Source organism: Neolamprologus multifasciatus, chromosome 7 (assembly GCF_963576455.1).
Source record: "Neolamprologus multifasciatus chromosome 7, fNeoMul1.2, whole genome shotgun sequence".
In the NCBI taxonomy this organism is placed as follows: Eukaryota; Metazoa; Chordata; class Actinopteri; order Cichliformes; family Cichlidae; genus Neolamprologus; species Neolamprologus multifasciatus.
The window spans coordinates 28,957,610-28,974,373 of NC_140445.1; the positions used below are offsets into that span (position 1 = coordinate 28,957,610).

The following is a 16,764-nucleotide window of genomic DNA, read 5'->3' on the forward strand; positions in this document are numbered from 1 at the left end:
CTCGTGTCCTTTATGAAATTAGCTGTTTTCTTTGTAATATTAGTTTGGTTCGCATTACACTGCAACTAATATTTGAATAGAGATCCGTGATGTATTAATTAAATAGAGACTACACCATAATTAAGTTAATTTTCATCGTACTTTCAGGATGCAGCCACCACAGAGTAAAAACGGGTTGGATAATCCTTTGTTTTTGCCAGAAAGCCCTCTGCAACTCGAGTTAATTAGCGGGTCAGCTCTCTATTTTCTTTCGTTGCACTTGTTGTCTCATCTCTGTAATGAAGCAGATCAAAACAAAAATCAAATGCCATGCGAATCATAAGCCATCAGAAATGTTTTCACAATTGCGGGGTGACGGTTCGTTTTTGATTATTCTATGTTGTCGAAAACGCATCTCAGTCGGGCGTTTGCTGCAGACTCATCACAGGAATATAAAAATATAAAAACAAAGACTTCCTGGACAGATCTGATGTTGCCAGCTCCAGATATATTTTTTAAGCCAGTTGGTTAGTAGCTTACAAAGTACAGTTGTTATGAAGGGGAAAACTTACTATAAAAACATTAATGTGCTCAAGTTGGGCAAATCTACTTGGATCGCCTTGCTTTTGAAGCTTCTTTAAAGGGAACCAATCCAGGAACTTCAGTTTATGGCACTTAAGTGTTCAACTTACTGTCTGCTAAGCTTCCCATAAGTTACGGAGCTTCCCAGTTATACTTATGGTGCCTTTTGGAGCTTTTGTTTTAATTTAAGCTGACAAATAATGTGTGTTACGCTTTATTTGGTACTAATTATTGATATTTGTATGCCTGCACCTTGCCTCAGGGTCCAGAAAACAGCAGAAAAGGAAAATAAAACAGGATGGCAACAAACGCAGTGCTAAAAATGGTTTCAAAATGAGACAAACCAGTGGCTCTGTCCATCTTTTCTTAACAGTTTATAGATATGGTTACATATACAAAGAGCAAACGTGTAGTTCATCTCATGTTTTTCTTCTTTCTCTGAATAAATTATTTAACCAGCACAGACTGTGAAAAGAGAATTATTTATTTACTTTTTACATTTATTTTAACATTTCATACACACTAATTAAGCCTTGTGGAAAGGCTGTCAAGTCCGAATCCTGAAATGTTGGCTGACATGTAGCCATTTCTTCATTTTAAGGGGTGGCAAACTTGATCATTCCAGAGTATCTGTGTATTTCTGACCAGCAACTATGAAAAATTTGTTTGGGTTTTGCAGAACAAAAATGCCATAACTCGCTACTGTTTCTCTTTCATCAGCTGTACTTTACGTCTTTAATTTTTTTTCTTTCTTAACCACGTGACCTTGAAGATTGCGCCATTTATCTCAACGTCTGATTAGAAATGCATGAATGCTGTTGGCTCGGTCCGTAGATAGGACAGGCTCCTTTTATTCAGCCTGAAATGCTTCTGAAGCAAAATAGTTTGTTGTTTGTAATTTCCAGACCTCGGGGGAATAATCGCTTCTTTCCGCTCCAACTCCACCACAGAGGCTGTTGCATCATATGTCATTAGCTCTCTGGTTGGGGAAAAAAATGAAATTATCTTTCTGAAGTATTGTTATGCTGCAGGGTCATTGCAAGTAGAATAATATATTGTAACAGTGGCTGAGAACTTCATAATTCAGTTTTTGGGTGGCAAGCTACATCATTTGCAGCCTTTTGTTTCGTAGGAAGCCTCTCAATGACAATTGAAGCTGCTTTCTTTATAAAAATGTTGACATTTTCTGTGCGCGTGTGTCTTCAGATGAGTTTAAGGGCCACTCGCTGCTTCAAGCTGCTCGAGAAGCTGACATGGCCAAGGCTAAGAAGACCCTGGCATTGGAGATCATCAACTTTAAACACCCACACACACACGAAACTGCCCTGGTAAGATTTGGATGCATTTTAAAACACTGGCTCTTATATTGGTGCAGACGTGTTGAGATGACGTGTCCATGTGTGCTTCATGTGCGTTTGTTAGCATTGTGCAGTAGCGTCGCCTCACCCCAAAAGGAAGCAGGTGACCGAGCTGCTGCTGAGGAAAGGTGCCAACGTCAACGAGAAGAATAAAGAGTGAGTATTGTTTTCCGCTGCATGCACGGCTCATAAACACAACGTGAGAGCATTATATGTTTGTCAAGGTGACTCCAGCAGTGGATTTATGTTAGAGGTGAACAACACAAATCACTTTGCTGATGTGAATTGCCATTGCAAGGCAAAGTGGTTGCATCACTGCTCAGAGACACTTCAGTAGGTGAACGCACCGTTGTTCACACGACCTGACAATCAGCGGCGACAGAAATCGTCCGCTCTTCAGACGCTCAGTCTGCTGCCAGCCTCGGGCTTCAGCTCAGTACAAAACTATCCTGAATAATTCCAGCATTTAAAGCATAAAATATGACCTATTATGTTTATTTCCAGCTCCATATTTTCATTTTTGGACTTTTCTAAGATGGCTTAGATGGCTTTCCTGATTCATAGATCTCAATAATCCTTTTGATTATGATACGTTTTCTGTTCAAAATAGACTGGCTCCTGATTAAGTGTGATTGACTGACCATGTTTAGTAGCAGTGACCACTTGTAACAGTATATTTGCATGACAGAAACCAGGAAGAGTACAGGAATCCACTTTAATAGTTTTCTAAGTGAGGTATCAGAATAAAGTACTGCTAAGCTGAAGTGATGTACTTGGTGACAAATGAGAACTGATTTGGTCAGTGGGCTTGGTGATTCACTGCTTTCTCTTTGGAAATTTCTTAGAAATGGGCCTCTTCACATGTTGGGCTCTTACAGCAGTGGAACTGAAGCTATTACATTTACAATGATAGCGGGCCATGCAACAAATGATGTCATACGAATGTGTCATATATATATATAAATACATACATATAGATACCTTATAGTGAAATCAGAATAAATGCATTGCTGAATTCTGTAAATTTCTGTTTTGTTTTTTAACCCAGAAAAAATGCAGTACTATAGTACATGGAGTGCTGACTTCATCTCAGGGTTGATGACTTGTGATAATATCCAACCTCATTCTGAGAACGTTTGGGCACTGCATTCAGTTTTACAAGCAATCTGAACAATCTAAAGTTGAGCAGTTATATTTATTTCCTAATGCTCTCCCCTCCCCTCTGTAGTTTCATGACTCCTCTTCATGTGGCAGCTGAGCGGGCGCATAATGACATCATGGAGGTGCTACAGAAACATGGGGCAAAGGTACTTACTCTAATTCCTCCATGTATAGAGAGTGTATCAAAAAGAATCATCCAATTTCAAAGTGCTTTAATTTTGTGGTTGTTCACCGGTAATGTTAGATAGAGAGGATTGGTGAGTTTCTAATGTTTGGTGGCTGAAAATGCTCTGTTTTTCACACTAATCATCATAAAAAAAATTCTAAAAAGAAGCATTTTACTGTGTTACTGCCCAAAGTTTTGGGTAAATGTTTCTGCAAACTGAACAATCTGGTGTGAGACCCTCAAAACAATGGTGTTTTTCTAAAGATGGCATTTTTATTCAGCAGTCATACATTGTGAATTCAGTTTGGAGAAAGAACTGGATTTTAAGCAGCACTTGTGGTTGCGTCACGGTGAGAATGCTCTACAATCAAGGCGCTCAATGGTATATTTATGTGCATCAGTGTGATGCTGTACCTTGATTTGCTGTATTGCTCAAAAACATTTTTATCTATGAATAGTTTCTCATTTTCATACAACTGACTCTATTGCAATGCACAGAATAATATTGCACTCTTTATTATTTCACCCTGAATCCCACAAATAAGATCCAAGGTTGTTGTGGCATATTTTGTTATTCAGTTGTGCTGAGGCTTGTCACATAATTGTGTCAACATTGTCATATTTATTTATATATTTCAATAATTAAACCAAAAAAAGTCTTGTTTTTGTATATTTTTCTGGACCTCTTGTGAGATGAGGTTAACGTACAGTTGTTTATTAGTGTCTCATTTGGAAACGAGCTGACCTTATTTGGAACATTATAATCTGAACATGACATAAATATGAGTAAACCTAAGCACTTCATCAGTAATAGGAGAGTCATAAAATTACAGATTCAGATTTTTTTTTTTTTTGAATGACTGTAACATCAGACGTCCTTTCTGAATCATTATTCTGGGGTCTTTGTTCTTGCAGGTGAATGCCCTGGACACACTGGGTCAGACGGCATTGCATCGTGCTGCGTTGGCAGGCCACCTTCAGACCTGTAGGCTGTTGCTAGGATACGGGGCAGACGCGTCGCTGGTGTCGCTGCAGGGCTTCACCGCTGCTCAAATGGGAAACGAAGCTGTTCAGCAAATACTCAACGGTAGGCCACCCGTTTGTTTCTGTGGGGGCTGCTGAGTGGGTGGGTGGCTGTGCGTGCAGAAGCGTAGGTGATGTGTTTTGGTTGCTATGCACCAGTTGCAAATAGTGGGATTAACTGGAATGTTTTTGTGAAGGCCAATATTGATATTTTCAGACTGAAGGTGCAGATTTTAACGCAGAGTGAGCCAACTCACCTGCTCAGATCTGGAAGAAACTTGGCATCACAGTATCTAACTCCAGGGTTTCCAGGTTAAAGGAAATCCATTTTTAATGGGGGACTAACCCTTGAAGCTCTTTTCTGAACTCAGTGGTTTCATTCATATTCCAGGCTTGCTTATAGAACAAAATGACTGCATCAGGATTTAGTGAGGATGGGCTCTGCTTGTGCAGCTACATTTGGGAAAACTGAAAAATATTCCAATGTTTGTCAAAGCACATCTTTATTGATGTATTCTGAACTGCCAAAGCTCATCTTTATGGATACAGAAGAAGTTGTCAGATGTCGTCTTCATCGGGGAAAGAATTAAAGCCCACAAATAAAACCAGACCAAACCACTTATTGGTCTGTACAGCTCCACATTCTTTATATTACACTGGACACCAAATCCATCAGTTATTACATAAGTACTTGAGTCCCCTTAAAGCAGGAATTTTCCACAGGCACTAAGAACCTTCATAAAGACCCGGTTTGGGGTAAATTAGCCTACCTGAAAGTGGGGCTTGCACTGCTGACGATCTCTGATTGGTCATCAAATCTTTAGAAAATTTTCTGCTCTACTTATTTTCCGTAAAATATACTACGGTCCAAAGTGTGGACATATTATGATTGCTCTGAAATGTGTATCAAAAAGGCCTGTCCACATACCTTCAGGCCTTTTTTTGCATATTGGAATATGCGGCAATATTTTAACATAAATAAGTCCATTTACGATAAAAGCCTGAAATTTTCACTGAACTTTTCCGTCATAAATTTGAATCAATATCTGTAATTTCAGGCTGATACATTAAAAAAAAAAAAGTCTGCATATTGGCTAGCTAACATATTTAATATATTTTCCAGTTTTTTAGTTTTAAGCTTTTTTTAAATAAATGTCTGGAAATTTTTTTGATATATGAAGCTAAAGTTTCCCCGCAATAATTTTATACCTCCACATTTTGGACCATAAGTGAAAGGAGAACACCTGCAGTGATTTAAGATGGAATAGTGACCCATCGGTCAGTCTTACAGTCATCTCTGCAGCAGCTAAAAAGCAAAAATTGTCAATTCTAATCTGTAATCGTAACATTCAAACTTGGCTTCACAGGCCTGTTTCAATTACAGGTCAAGCTTACACATTTTAAATGAAACGAAAGCAAGAACAAAGCAAAAAAAGCAGAAATTTGAAGAATGTAAAGCTTCTGATTTCACAGAGTATTGAAAATTGGGACAAAAATGGTCCAAATCTTTTCTTTAAACTGACAATGACTGCACGACCAATGAAGATTCACAGCACACGGTTATCTCATAGAAAATATTGTGTGTTTGGTTGCTTCTGAGGCAACTCTGAAAATCTAGATTTATGTTGTATCTCATCCTCTAGCCCTATGCATAACTACTGATTTGTTTTTTAAATGACAACGAGTGAATTGAATACGGCATCTGTAGCTGCATTAATTGTAGCAGCTGTGTCACCACAGTCGGTTTATCTGCAGCAACCAGTAGACACACACTCTCATAAAGGCCTAATATGTTACTTTTGTTTCCTGTTGGTTTCCACTGCATTGCAATTATCAAAGAACAAGTATGACTCATTCTTTTCAGTTTTTGCTTCGGTGCAAAACAACAAAAATAAGTCTTACAAATGTCACCTGGAAGCTTTTTGAAACGGCCGTCTTAAAGTGCACGATGTCTTCCATTAAACATGGCCGCAAATTGACGTGCGTATGTAGGATGAAGTGAATAACGGCAGGATAACGGCAGCTTTATGTTGTTGTGTTACAGTCAGCCTTTCATTAATGTTCTTCCAAAGCATGTGCAGGCTGTTTTTGCTGTCTTCATGATTCTTCTGTGTTTGCTGCTCTGTAGAGAACGTCCCAGCGAGAAACTCAGATGTAGACTACAGACTTCTCGAAGCTGCTAAAGCCGGTGACCTGGACACTGTCAAGGTAGATGACACTTTGAAAATGACAATTTGACATTGTTGCCTGTGGGGTGTTATGCTGCAATCACAGGAAAATGCTGGAGACTGTAGCATGACCAAAGTTATTGTGACTGTTTGCAATCGTGTGAGATGGTTGCTTCGAAGATGACGACCAGGACTGTGACCGTTTGCTGTCGGTTGCCATCTTCCAAACAACTTCAGTACATCAGAATTGTGAAAAAATGGATGTGGAGTCAGTCTGCCATCAGTCTGGGATTAAATGGGGTCAAGTCACTCTGTAATAATATGGTGATTAAGTGATAAATAACAGATCTGTTGCCGTCTACCTATTCATACATTCACAGTCTGAGCACCTAGAAACTCTCCACAAATACTGACATAGTTGCTGCAGGGTGGCAATTTGACTGTCAAATGACATAGGCGCGCTGCAGCTTTGCTTTTATATAGCAATATAGCCAGAATAAAACCAGCTCAACCTGTTGAGTCGATTTTCTTTTTTAAAAGAGATTCGGAGAAGTTGCACTGATCGCCTCACGATGATTTCAGTTGAATGCAATGTGTTGGCATTCTGTCTGCATTTATAAATTAGATGAAAAATATTTGAAGCCAGACCCCACTTGTTTGGAGACAGGTTGCATCCCACCAGGCAACCTGTGAAATTACCTTGCAATCAAAAGTGGTTGCCCAGGGGTTAAACGTATTGAACGCTCACAGAGGTCAGTGTAAATATGGCAAATGCAAGGATCAATCAACCTACTTGTCTACCGATCTTCATACTGTGCCTACCTACCTTTTTTACTTTAGTTTGACTGAGTGATTACATTTACTTTAACCATTGTGATCATTTGGGTGAAGGTCATCATGATAAGCTGCATACCAGTAACACTGGATACTGTATATTACTTCTGTGTTTGATAAAGTAATAAATCCTTAAAATATTTCTGTCCAAATGAATTCCAAACCCAATGGTCTAACAGTTGAAAACAGCTCATTTTTTGAGGGTTAAATGAGGAAAAGCCAGTGACCCGTTCTTCTCCTAACAATCAATACTGCCTTAATAAGAAAAATGGAAAAAGCTGATATGGAAGGACATTGATTTAGCAGCTTCAGTGTGTTTAATGACACTGATCATGGAGGGATTATTTGCTCTGAGGGAGCAGAAATATTTTTAATTGCTCCATTATGGTTTGGTGCTAACGAGGAGTCTGAGAAAAGCCATGTGAAACTGGACTAGCTGCTTTTGGCCAAAAGCAGTAGGTTCTGCAGCCACAGTGTGGTCGGTAATAAAAACTGAAGACAAGTTGTCCTTAAGTTTGTATATTTCATTAGAATGGATCAAGAATGGAGGCCGTTATCAATAAACTGTAAGGAGAGATGCAGAAGAGAAACTGTTGAGCTAATGTTGCATCTCTGTGGGAGAATTTGATGTCCACAAACACAGGTTTTAATTAAAAAAGTCCTGACCTTTGTGACTGTTCCTGTTGGTCTCACTGAGTTAAAGTCTTAGTGATTTCTGTTAAATGTCAGTCGGATGTTTTCTGTATTTGTATTTGCATTATTCCCCTTATTGATCTTTGGTTATAAATAAAGAAAAAAGACAAAAACTTTATCCCTGATAAAGGCCACATTTTACATCTCATAAGATTTCCACAGAGACCCTCTGCTGCAATTGGTATCTGGCCCACTCACGTTTAAAATGTCAAGACCTGGTAACATCCGCCCAACCGTCTGACAGAAGTTTTTTTTTTTTCTGATTGAAATATTTTGATTTAAAGTGAAATGTGGTGTCTTTCCCCGCACAGACAGACAGTAATGGGGTTATGTCAATGAAGAGGGTCCGGGAGTGTCTGAAATGTGATGCTTTGACAGGCTGGCAGAAGATTGTAGTGGAAAAGGAGATGAGCTCGGGTCGGGCTTTCTCTCAGCCTCTTGTTTCCTGACACACAGACAAATCAGGATTAATAGTCTCGCCAAGTAGCTGATTGGCATTTTTAAAAAATCGTGGGCCGATTCCTGTCATCTGATCAAATGTTCGGGAGGTTCACACTGAAGTGTGATATTCTGCTAGATGATGAAACTGGACAGAGGCAAATTCTGTCATTCAGGAACATTTTGTACTTCAGTCAGAGCTCTAACCATTGTGACAGTTTGTGTAGTTATTTTTTGCTCTATAATATACGTTTCCCAGCCACTTCATTAGATACACAAAAAGCTCGAGTGCTTCATCTGCGCCACTGACAACTTTGTTCCAAGGGTAATTGAAAATCTTGGACCCATTTTATCTTCAGTTCTCCCAGCTGTGAGAAATCAGGGAGTTACTTTTGATCAGGCATTCGGTTTTGATAAGCATGCTGTTCCAGAATTTTGCTGCGAGGCTTCTCGCCGGCTCCTCTAAAAGCTCTCATGTGGCGCTGATTCTGTCCTCTTTACACTGGCTTCCCTTATCAACGGTGATCACTTGCAGAGAACTTCACAATCAGATGCTTCCAGATATTAGTGAACTGCAACATCCATACGTAACTAATTGGTCACTGATGTCAGCTAATTAGTGCTTGTTGGTGATACAAAAGTATGCAGGACAAAAGGAGACCGTGGTTTTGAGTTTGTGGCTCCCATCTTGTGGAACTTACTTCCCAAGGACTTGAGGTCTATGGACTCTATTGATACCTTTAAAAATAACGCCCACCTGTGAAAGTTTGCTTTTGTTTAGTTCTTTTTTTTTTTTTTTTCATTTTAATTGTTATATCCAATTTTATATTTCAGAGCACTTTTCTTCAAGTGCCATATGAATGACCTTTATTTACTTGTAACTTTCTAACTGCTCATTAACTCAAATCTAATCAGCCAATCACATGGCATGAATTTAGGCACATAGACATGGTCAAGATAATCTTTTTAAGTTCAAATCAAGCATCAGAATGGCAAAACAAGGTGATTTAAGTGATTCTGAGCATTTGTCTGAGTATTTAAGAAACGGTTGGCAGTTCTCTGGGTCAAAATGCCTTTTTGATGTCAGAGGAGACCAGGCTGCTTTGAGCTGATTGGAAGGTAGCAGTAAATAATTTTTACAACTGAGTTATGCAGAAGAGCATCTGTGAAAGCACAAGTTGTCAGACTTCGAAGCACATGGTACACAACAGCAGAAGACCACACTGGGCTCCACTCCTGTCAGCTAAACTGAGGATACAGTGGACCCAGGATCACCAAAATTGGACAACAGAACGGTCTGATGAGTCTCAATTTCAGGTGTAACATTTGGATGATGGGGTCAGAATCTGGTGTAAACATGAAAACATGGATCCATCCATCCTTATATGAGTGGCTCAGCCTTATGATGATAGTATAATGGTGTGGGGGATATTTTCTTAGCACCTGTGTGATATTATCTGATCAGTACGGACCAAAATCTGTTTCGAGCACCTTGTTTCATCTATGTGATGAAGATTTGAGGCATGTTGGCAGTAATTGTTGGTTGTGAGCTCAGGTTTTATAATCAGAACCCAAACTTAATCAAGCATTCGATTTATTATATATTATATTAATTTTTCAGAATGGCAGGAACAGAAAAAAAATGAGGAAATATTTGAGAATGAGTTTTGTTGATACTACAGTAAACAGAATAAGCCCAAAAACATTTGGGCAGTGACACCATTTTCAAGATTTCAAGCTTTGAACAATTTGTTTTTTTCCAGGAGTTTAAAAAACTTCATACAAAGTCTCTCGATTTTCATAGGTTCAAAATAACCCGATTGATAATAAAATGTAGAATATGAATAAATTTTATATTTTCTCTTGAGGAACCAATGAATCAATCCACCAATCGCCCACTCTTTAAACTGTGTTCCTGTGTGCTAACCAGGTTTTCACATTTATTTCATGCTTTTCATGTTTTGTAGAACTCGTGATCTGCTCAAGGGGCTAATAAAAAAAAACTTCTGAAGAGAAGGTTAATGTGGAATTTAGTGCCAGCAGGATTTCAATTTATCTCCTGTAAAATAAGATGCCAGGATAGTAGAAGAAACCTGTAAAATAAGCCCCCACCAAGCCCATCTTTACTGCTGAACTAAGGTGTAATTGAGTTTGAAATCACAGCAAAGCACAAAAGTAGCGGCATTACCCACTGTGAACAGACACACAGTAATATTGATATTATAAGGTTTTATAGCATTATTCGCAATTAGCCGGAAGTATACAGTGTGTTTTTATTGCTAATCCAAAATTCCACATACCATTTTTTTCAGTTCCTTTTTCTGTTGGTTTCACACATCATGTTAACATAACGTTTCTGTTGGACCAATCACGGAGCAATTAGAGACAGTTACAAGACTCGTGCATCTGGGGAGCATCTTTAGCTTTGTAACGATCATTAACTAAATTCCCAGGCAAAAAGAATTTAATTAGATAATATGAAATTAAGTAATACCTGAGTTTTTATAATTGTTACAGGACTCATACATGCACAAAACTCATGGAATTCTATCTAATGGTTGTCGTACTGCTGTCGTACTAGAAAATTTAAAAATGAATATTTCTGTGAAACCTCTTGAAATCATTTAATCTTACAAAAAAAATCATGAATATATAAAAAATGGAATAAGATAAAAAGAAATCCTGGTTGTTTTTGAGCTGCACCTTAATTTGACTTTGAATTATTTTAATCTTCTTTTTCCTCCGTGTGTCTCTGCAGTTCCTGTGCACGGCTCAGAATGTGAATTGCAGAGATCTGGAGGGACGGCACTCTACCCCTCTTCACTTCGCTGCCGGCTACAACAGAGTGTCCGTGGTGGAGTATCTCCTGCACCATGGGGCGGACGTGCACGCCAAGGACAAAGGGTGAGACACTTGTGTTGGGGTGTGACTTTGGTGTGATTTTGAGCCAAGTTTGTTTCCGGCACCCATCAGAGAGTCTTGGAATAAAGTCGTGGAGTAAAATGACTGTCTCCCTCTGCAGCGGTCTGGTTCCCCTTCATAACGCCTGTTCGTACGGTCACTTTGAGGTGGCCGAGCTGCTGGTCAGACACGGAGCCTCGGTCAACGTGGCAGACTTGTGGAAGTTTACGCCGCTCCATGAAGCTGCAGCAAAGGGCAAATACGAGATCTGCAAACTGCTGCTTAAGGTTTGGCTCTTTCTTAACACCATGCTGATGTTCCTATATATTTAAAGCAGACTCAGTTTCAGATAAGACGGCCCAGTGTTTTTGCACCAAGTTTGAATTAGATGAGAAAATCACCTCCAGAACCACCAAGCTTGGTAAGATCTTCATTGGATCTCATTGGATGTCAGGTTTCTCATATTTATGGCCCATGTGAAAAGAAATCCAACTCTCTGAGCCCGAATGCAACATCAACAGACCCGTTGAGAGAACTAAATGTTCAGGAGTGTTTATCCAGTGAATGGTCGTTGGCTCAAGTGCAAAACGGCTTGCCCTCGAGTTGCAATAATCACACGAGTGCCGCAGTTCTCTCCGTCACTGTCTCCCATGGGTATGTCTGAATGAAGCCATGAGCCATTAATTTCTTAATGACCGAATGCCACTTCTGTGACATATACCATGTCTGAGAAGGGCTTAATTGTGCCATTTGCTGTGACCTCACATTGCTACTTTTCATACTGAAGCCTGTTGGATAGAAATATTTAATTTTTGATGCTGCTTTAATGTTCTGTAAACAAGCACTTTATCCTTCTCCAGACAAGTTCACCAAACAGTGTTTACAAGACGCGGTGAGCCGGGGCTCAGCGAAACTCAGAAATCAGTCATGTCTACAGAAGCAAGAACTGGCAATGAAATGATAGCACATCTGTTACTAATGCAATTAATGGCATCTGGTGCTGTGAATGCCTTGTGAATAATGGGTGTAAGTCAGCATGTACAAATCAACGTTATGGAGCCGAGGTTTTTCCGGGATTGGCATTTGGAAAATTGGGTGCAAACGCTCACTGAAAGGTATGACTTGTGCTCTGTGCGAGTTTTGAACCCGGCCGGGATCAACTCCGACCAATCCAATTACAAAGCTGAAAATATCTGTTGTGTAACACTGAATTGTCACATCTCTTTGAGGCTAAATGAATCCTGTGAAATGTTGCCGTTTCACAGCTGAATGCATTTTTGTTTTTCCTATCACAAACACCTCCAGACGAGGTTACGTCACCGCTTTGCCGTTGCCATATGGGGCAGCATAAATTATTAGATGAACACAGTTGAATTCACACACACACACACACAAATGGTAAACGCAGCACACGGAAAAACAAGAGAAATTCATTACTTTATTCATAATTACATATTGACTGTTTAAAGTAGTTTGTAACAGATGTACTTAGGAGTATTAAAGGATGATTAAAAATAAATGGAAAAGAAAACAATGAATTATGAGCTAAACGTCCTACACAGCTTGTACAAGGTAGTGACACAGTTGTGTGAGCAGACAGCAGCGTAAAACACAAAAGAAGTGTAAGATTGTCGTGGTCAGGCTGTGAAACTAGTACACAGCAGTGTTCACTGAAAACTTTGGGACTAAGAGGTGCGACAGTGCAGCAGAGGTATCAGTGATGGTGGAGGGGAGTGGCTGTTGTGTGGAGTATTAGGGAAGGTGACAGCTCTGGGGAGAAATTAGCTTGTCGGTCTGGCTGTGCAGGAGTACAGAGAGGTGCAGATTAAATATGCACTGCCTGGTGCAGTGTGAGAAATGGTGAATGATTTCCTTCCTAGGGGCGGTGGCGCTTATCGGTTTGCATTATATTGAATAAACTGACCTCGCTTGCGATAAAAACTTGTTTAAGTAATTAATCTAACAAAAAAGGCCAAATTAGCTGGTTCCAGACGAGTGAGCACTTCTCCATATATCAGTTTATGAAATGTTTTTGTGTTTGGTGTCCAGCAAAACAAGCAATGAAAAAAAAAGATGTTTACTTTTACCACCAAGCATTAATTGTGAATACTAAGGAAAAAAGTATGAGAAACGGCACTTTACTTTCCCAGGCTTTGGGGAGCCAACAATTTGATCCTATCCTATCTCAGCTGCATAATCTGCAGATTTAAGCCATGTATGAGAAGGAGAGAAGACCCAGAACGATTCCCTGTGGTGCTCCTTTTGCTTGAAATTAGGGAAAGCAGAGGATTGAGTTCTTAGCCAGTAGCTGGTCACTCTGTGGTCTGCTGATTAAGAGTCCAAACCAGTCTACACTCTTCTGTTTTTAGGACCAAATTACAGAGGCTGCTTTGCTCAAAAAACTGTGATAGTGCTGAAGTATTCTTACACACTGATATTACGTCACAATATTTCAGACCTTTAGCAGTTCACAGCTTCACTTGACTGAGGATGAGTTGCGAATTAAATGAAAAACCTTGGGCCCGCAGGTCAGGGGGCAGAGGCATCAATAGAGAGTTTTGATTATTTCCAGCCAGCCCAATGTTTACTGCACCTCATTCCTCTGCTCCCCACACTTCTCCTTACTAATGAGGGCAAAATACCAAAAAATAGCATGAAAGAAGAAAGTGAAGGAAAAACGGCAATAATTGAGCTACAGGTTACACAATACAGAAAGAAATTCTATATCACACACCAGTTGAACACTTTCAGTGCTCTTCAATGTCATTATTGGAATTGTGAGTTGAGATTTGAAGCTGTCCTGAGCTTAAAGCACAAAGAAACTTTTCCATTTTCCATCTGCTCTGCAGCTCTAACTCCAGGTAAAGATGTTTAAGACCAGCGCTGCTGCAGTTGATCAGCACATGTCCAGGAACACCATCTGCTTCAGCAGCTTTATTTGTGTTCAGCCACCATAAGGTTTTCTTTTGTCTTCGTGGGAGTTTATTAGAAGTGATTGTTCTTTTTGTCTGTTGTAAATTCAGTGATGGAGGCTTTTTTTTCTTCAGCAGAGATGTTTTGTTGGGTTTTTTTTCCCGCTATATATTAAAGTGAGGTTTTCTTTACGGCTTATTAAAGGCTGTTGCTTTTATTGTTAGACTCATTATTAGATATGCAGCACCAAATGAAATGCTTTTCTCACTTGTAAGTGTGAAGCCTCGCACAGACTCGTGTGTAGACAAGTCCCAGTCAGCTCAAAAAGCAGATGGAGTTCAGAGATACAGCATCTCCCTCAGGCCACACTTCTTTTCGTTTTTTTTCCCCCTGATCTCATGGTTGGTCTTTGGCTTTGGAGGCAGAGGTTAGAGACACACAAACGGATGATTGATTGTAGGAGGTTCGTATTGTTTTTCCCACTCTGGTTAGAAGCATTCTCATAGTGGTGAATTTCAGCATGTTGTTGCGTTTCTTGTTTACACACGTTAGTACTCTCGACTCTCCCTTTAACACACTTGTGCACAGAAGTAAGACAGTGTTCCCGCACTTTGGTGTTAATCTGCCGAGGCCTCGGGATGTGATTGTTCTCTGTTGTGGAGTTCAACACTAGATTTTTCCTTTGTCTTCTCTGTTTGTTAACTTTCTATTATCCTCCTTGTGTGCAGGATTTGTGCTCAAATTAAAACTCCGCTGCTTCCTCCCTGTACCCAGATAGTTTCTGAGGAATGGGTCTTGTAAGACATGCAAAATGCACATTAGCATCATCGTTGTTGGTGAATACGTGTGAGAGGATAATGAATTTCAGCTCAATTTAAGTATAATCTGCTTCATTAGCACTTGGCATGCAGTTTGTGAATTCGAGTGAGTTATGATCTGGCTGAAGGACTGATGCTAATATGCAACATCATTTTGGAAAAGACCAACTGTCAGTCAGACTGTGACATTTTTATGCTTGGAGTTTCCTTTGATGATATTCGAGTTCTTTAAGGATGTCCTCTTGTTCAGTCGTGATTGCATTTGTAATAAACCAAGTATTTGTAGCCTCGGGTCACATGTCTGAAGCTGGAGAGCTGTTCCTCTGACCTTGGTTGTTCATGGGATTTTAAGTCAGAATGTGAAAGCATCAAAAAATATCCCTCCACGCAATTAAATCACCAGCCTGAACTGTTGATATAAGAATGGATGGATTTCTGCTTTGATGTTGCATATGCCAAATTCTGTTCCTACAATCTGAATGTCACAGAAGAAATTGAGACTTATCTGATCAGGCAGTCTTGTTTTTTCCTCTATCATCCAATTTTGGTAAAACTGTGCCAACCATAGCCTCAGCTTTGGCCTCAACTGTCAGGAGGCACTTGCATTGAAGGTTCAACGCTCCTCTGCATACTTTAGCTGTAATGAATGGTTATTTTTTTAAGTAAGTGTTGCCTTTTATGCCAGCTCAAAGCAGTCTGGCCATTTCCCTCTGAATTCTGGTATCGACAAAGCATTTCCGTCCGGTTAATTGACTGGATATTTTCTATTTTTGGACCATTCACTGTAAACCATAGAGATGGTTGTTAAAGAGAAAAATCCCAGTGGGTCAGCAGTTTCTGAAATATTCAGACCAGTCTGTCTGGCACCAACACCCATGTCACGCTCAAAATCACCTTTCTTCCCCACTCTGATGCTGGTTTGAACCTCAGCAGGTTGTCGTAACCATGTGTACATGCCTAAATGTAGTGAGTAGCTGCCATGTGATTGGCTGATTAGCTATTTGGGGTACTGGGTAGTATAATAATTGGTTGGAAAGTTCAGTGACAATGATGTTAAATAACCAGGCAAAGAAACAGAGATAAGAATCACAGATAGTAGCTGCAGACAACAGTTTCTGTTGTTCTTTCAGAGTTAATTTAACTTCACTTAAAAGAAGCTCTTCGTTTTTCTGACTTGTGTAATGTGCTTTAACATGTGTCTACAAAGACTACCAAGCAGATTCTTGCCAGGAGCTTTTGGTGGCTTAATTAAGCCAAGCCTTCACAAAGAAAACCTACAAAAAAAATCTTCTAAATGTTCCTGTAGCTACACAATAGTTAATATTTCATACAAATCCCGACATATATTGGATGCTGTAATTACAATTTTACCTTCAAGGACTTGTAATAATGTAGCCAGCAACATTTTACTTTAAATGCTCAGTTGATTTCATTCGATGTCCCAATCCAAGCCTCTTAGCAGACTACACCGTGGCGATCAACTTGTTAAAATCACACCTGCTGAAATGAGCTTGTTTTTGGACATTTGTGAGAACACTGGAGCTTCAATAAGCTGCTAGTATAGCGTTTCATGTGTAAGCAGATACAAAAAATTGTAAATTGCATTTCCTATGAGAAAGATAATGGTTCTTGAAAGGTCGACTATCTTTTTTCCCTTTTTGTATCTATGTAAATGTCCCCAATTATTTCTAGTCTAATTTTCCTGAGAGTGTGAGTGAGTGACAGCAGTG

At 39.6% G+C, this 16,764-nt stretch overlaps 1 protein-coding gene across 3 annotated transcripts in view; it reads left to right on the plus strand.

Moving 5' to 3' along the window:
* Nucleotides 1-16,764, plus strand: part of LOC146514500 (poly [ADP-ribose] polymerase tankyrase-1) — a 104,812-nt gene that overhangs the window by 64,036 nt on the left and 24,012 nt on the right. For all 3 annotated transcript variants that reach the window (XM_085165646.1, XM_085165647.1, XM_085165648.1), the window contains 7 exons: nucleotides 1,768-1,889; nucleotides 1,984-2,075; nucleotides 3,148-3,226; nucleotides 4,162-4,333; nucleotides 6,398-6,477; nucleotides 11,161-11,306; nucleotides 11,425-11,590. In XM_085165646.1, the coding sequence (XP_085021772.1) occupies nucleotides 1,768-1,889; nucleotides 1,984-2,075; nucleotides 3,148-3,226; nucleotides 4,162-4,333; nucleotides 6,398-6,477; nucleotides 11,161-11,306; nucleotides 11,425-11,590 (857 nt within the window). The remainder of the gene's footprint in view (nucleotides 1-1,767; nucleotides 1,890-1,983; nucleotides 2,076-3,147; nucleotides 3,227-4,161; nucleotides 4,334-6,397; nucleotides 6,478-11,160; nucleotides 11,307-11,424; nucleotides 11,591-16,764) is intronic.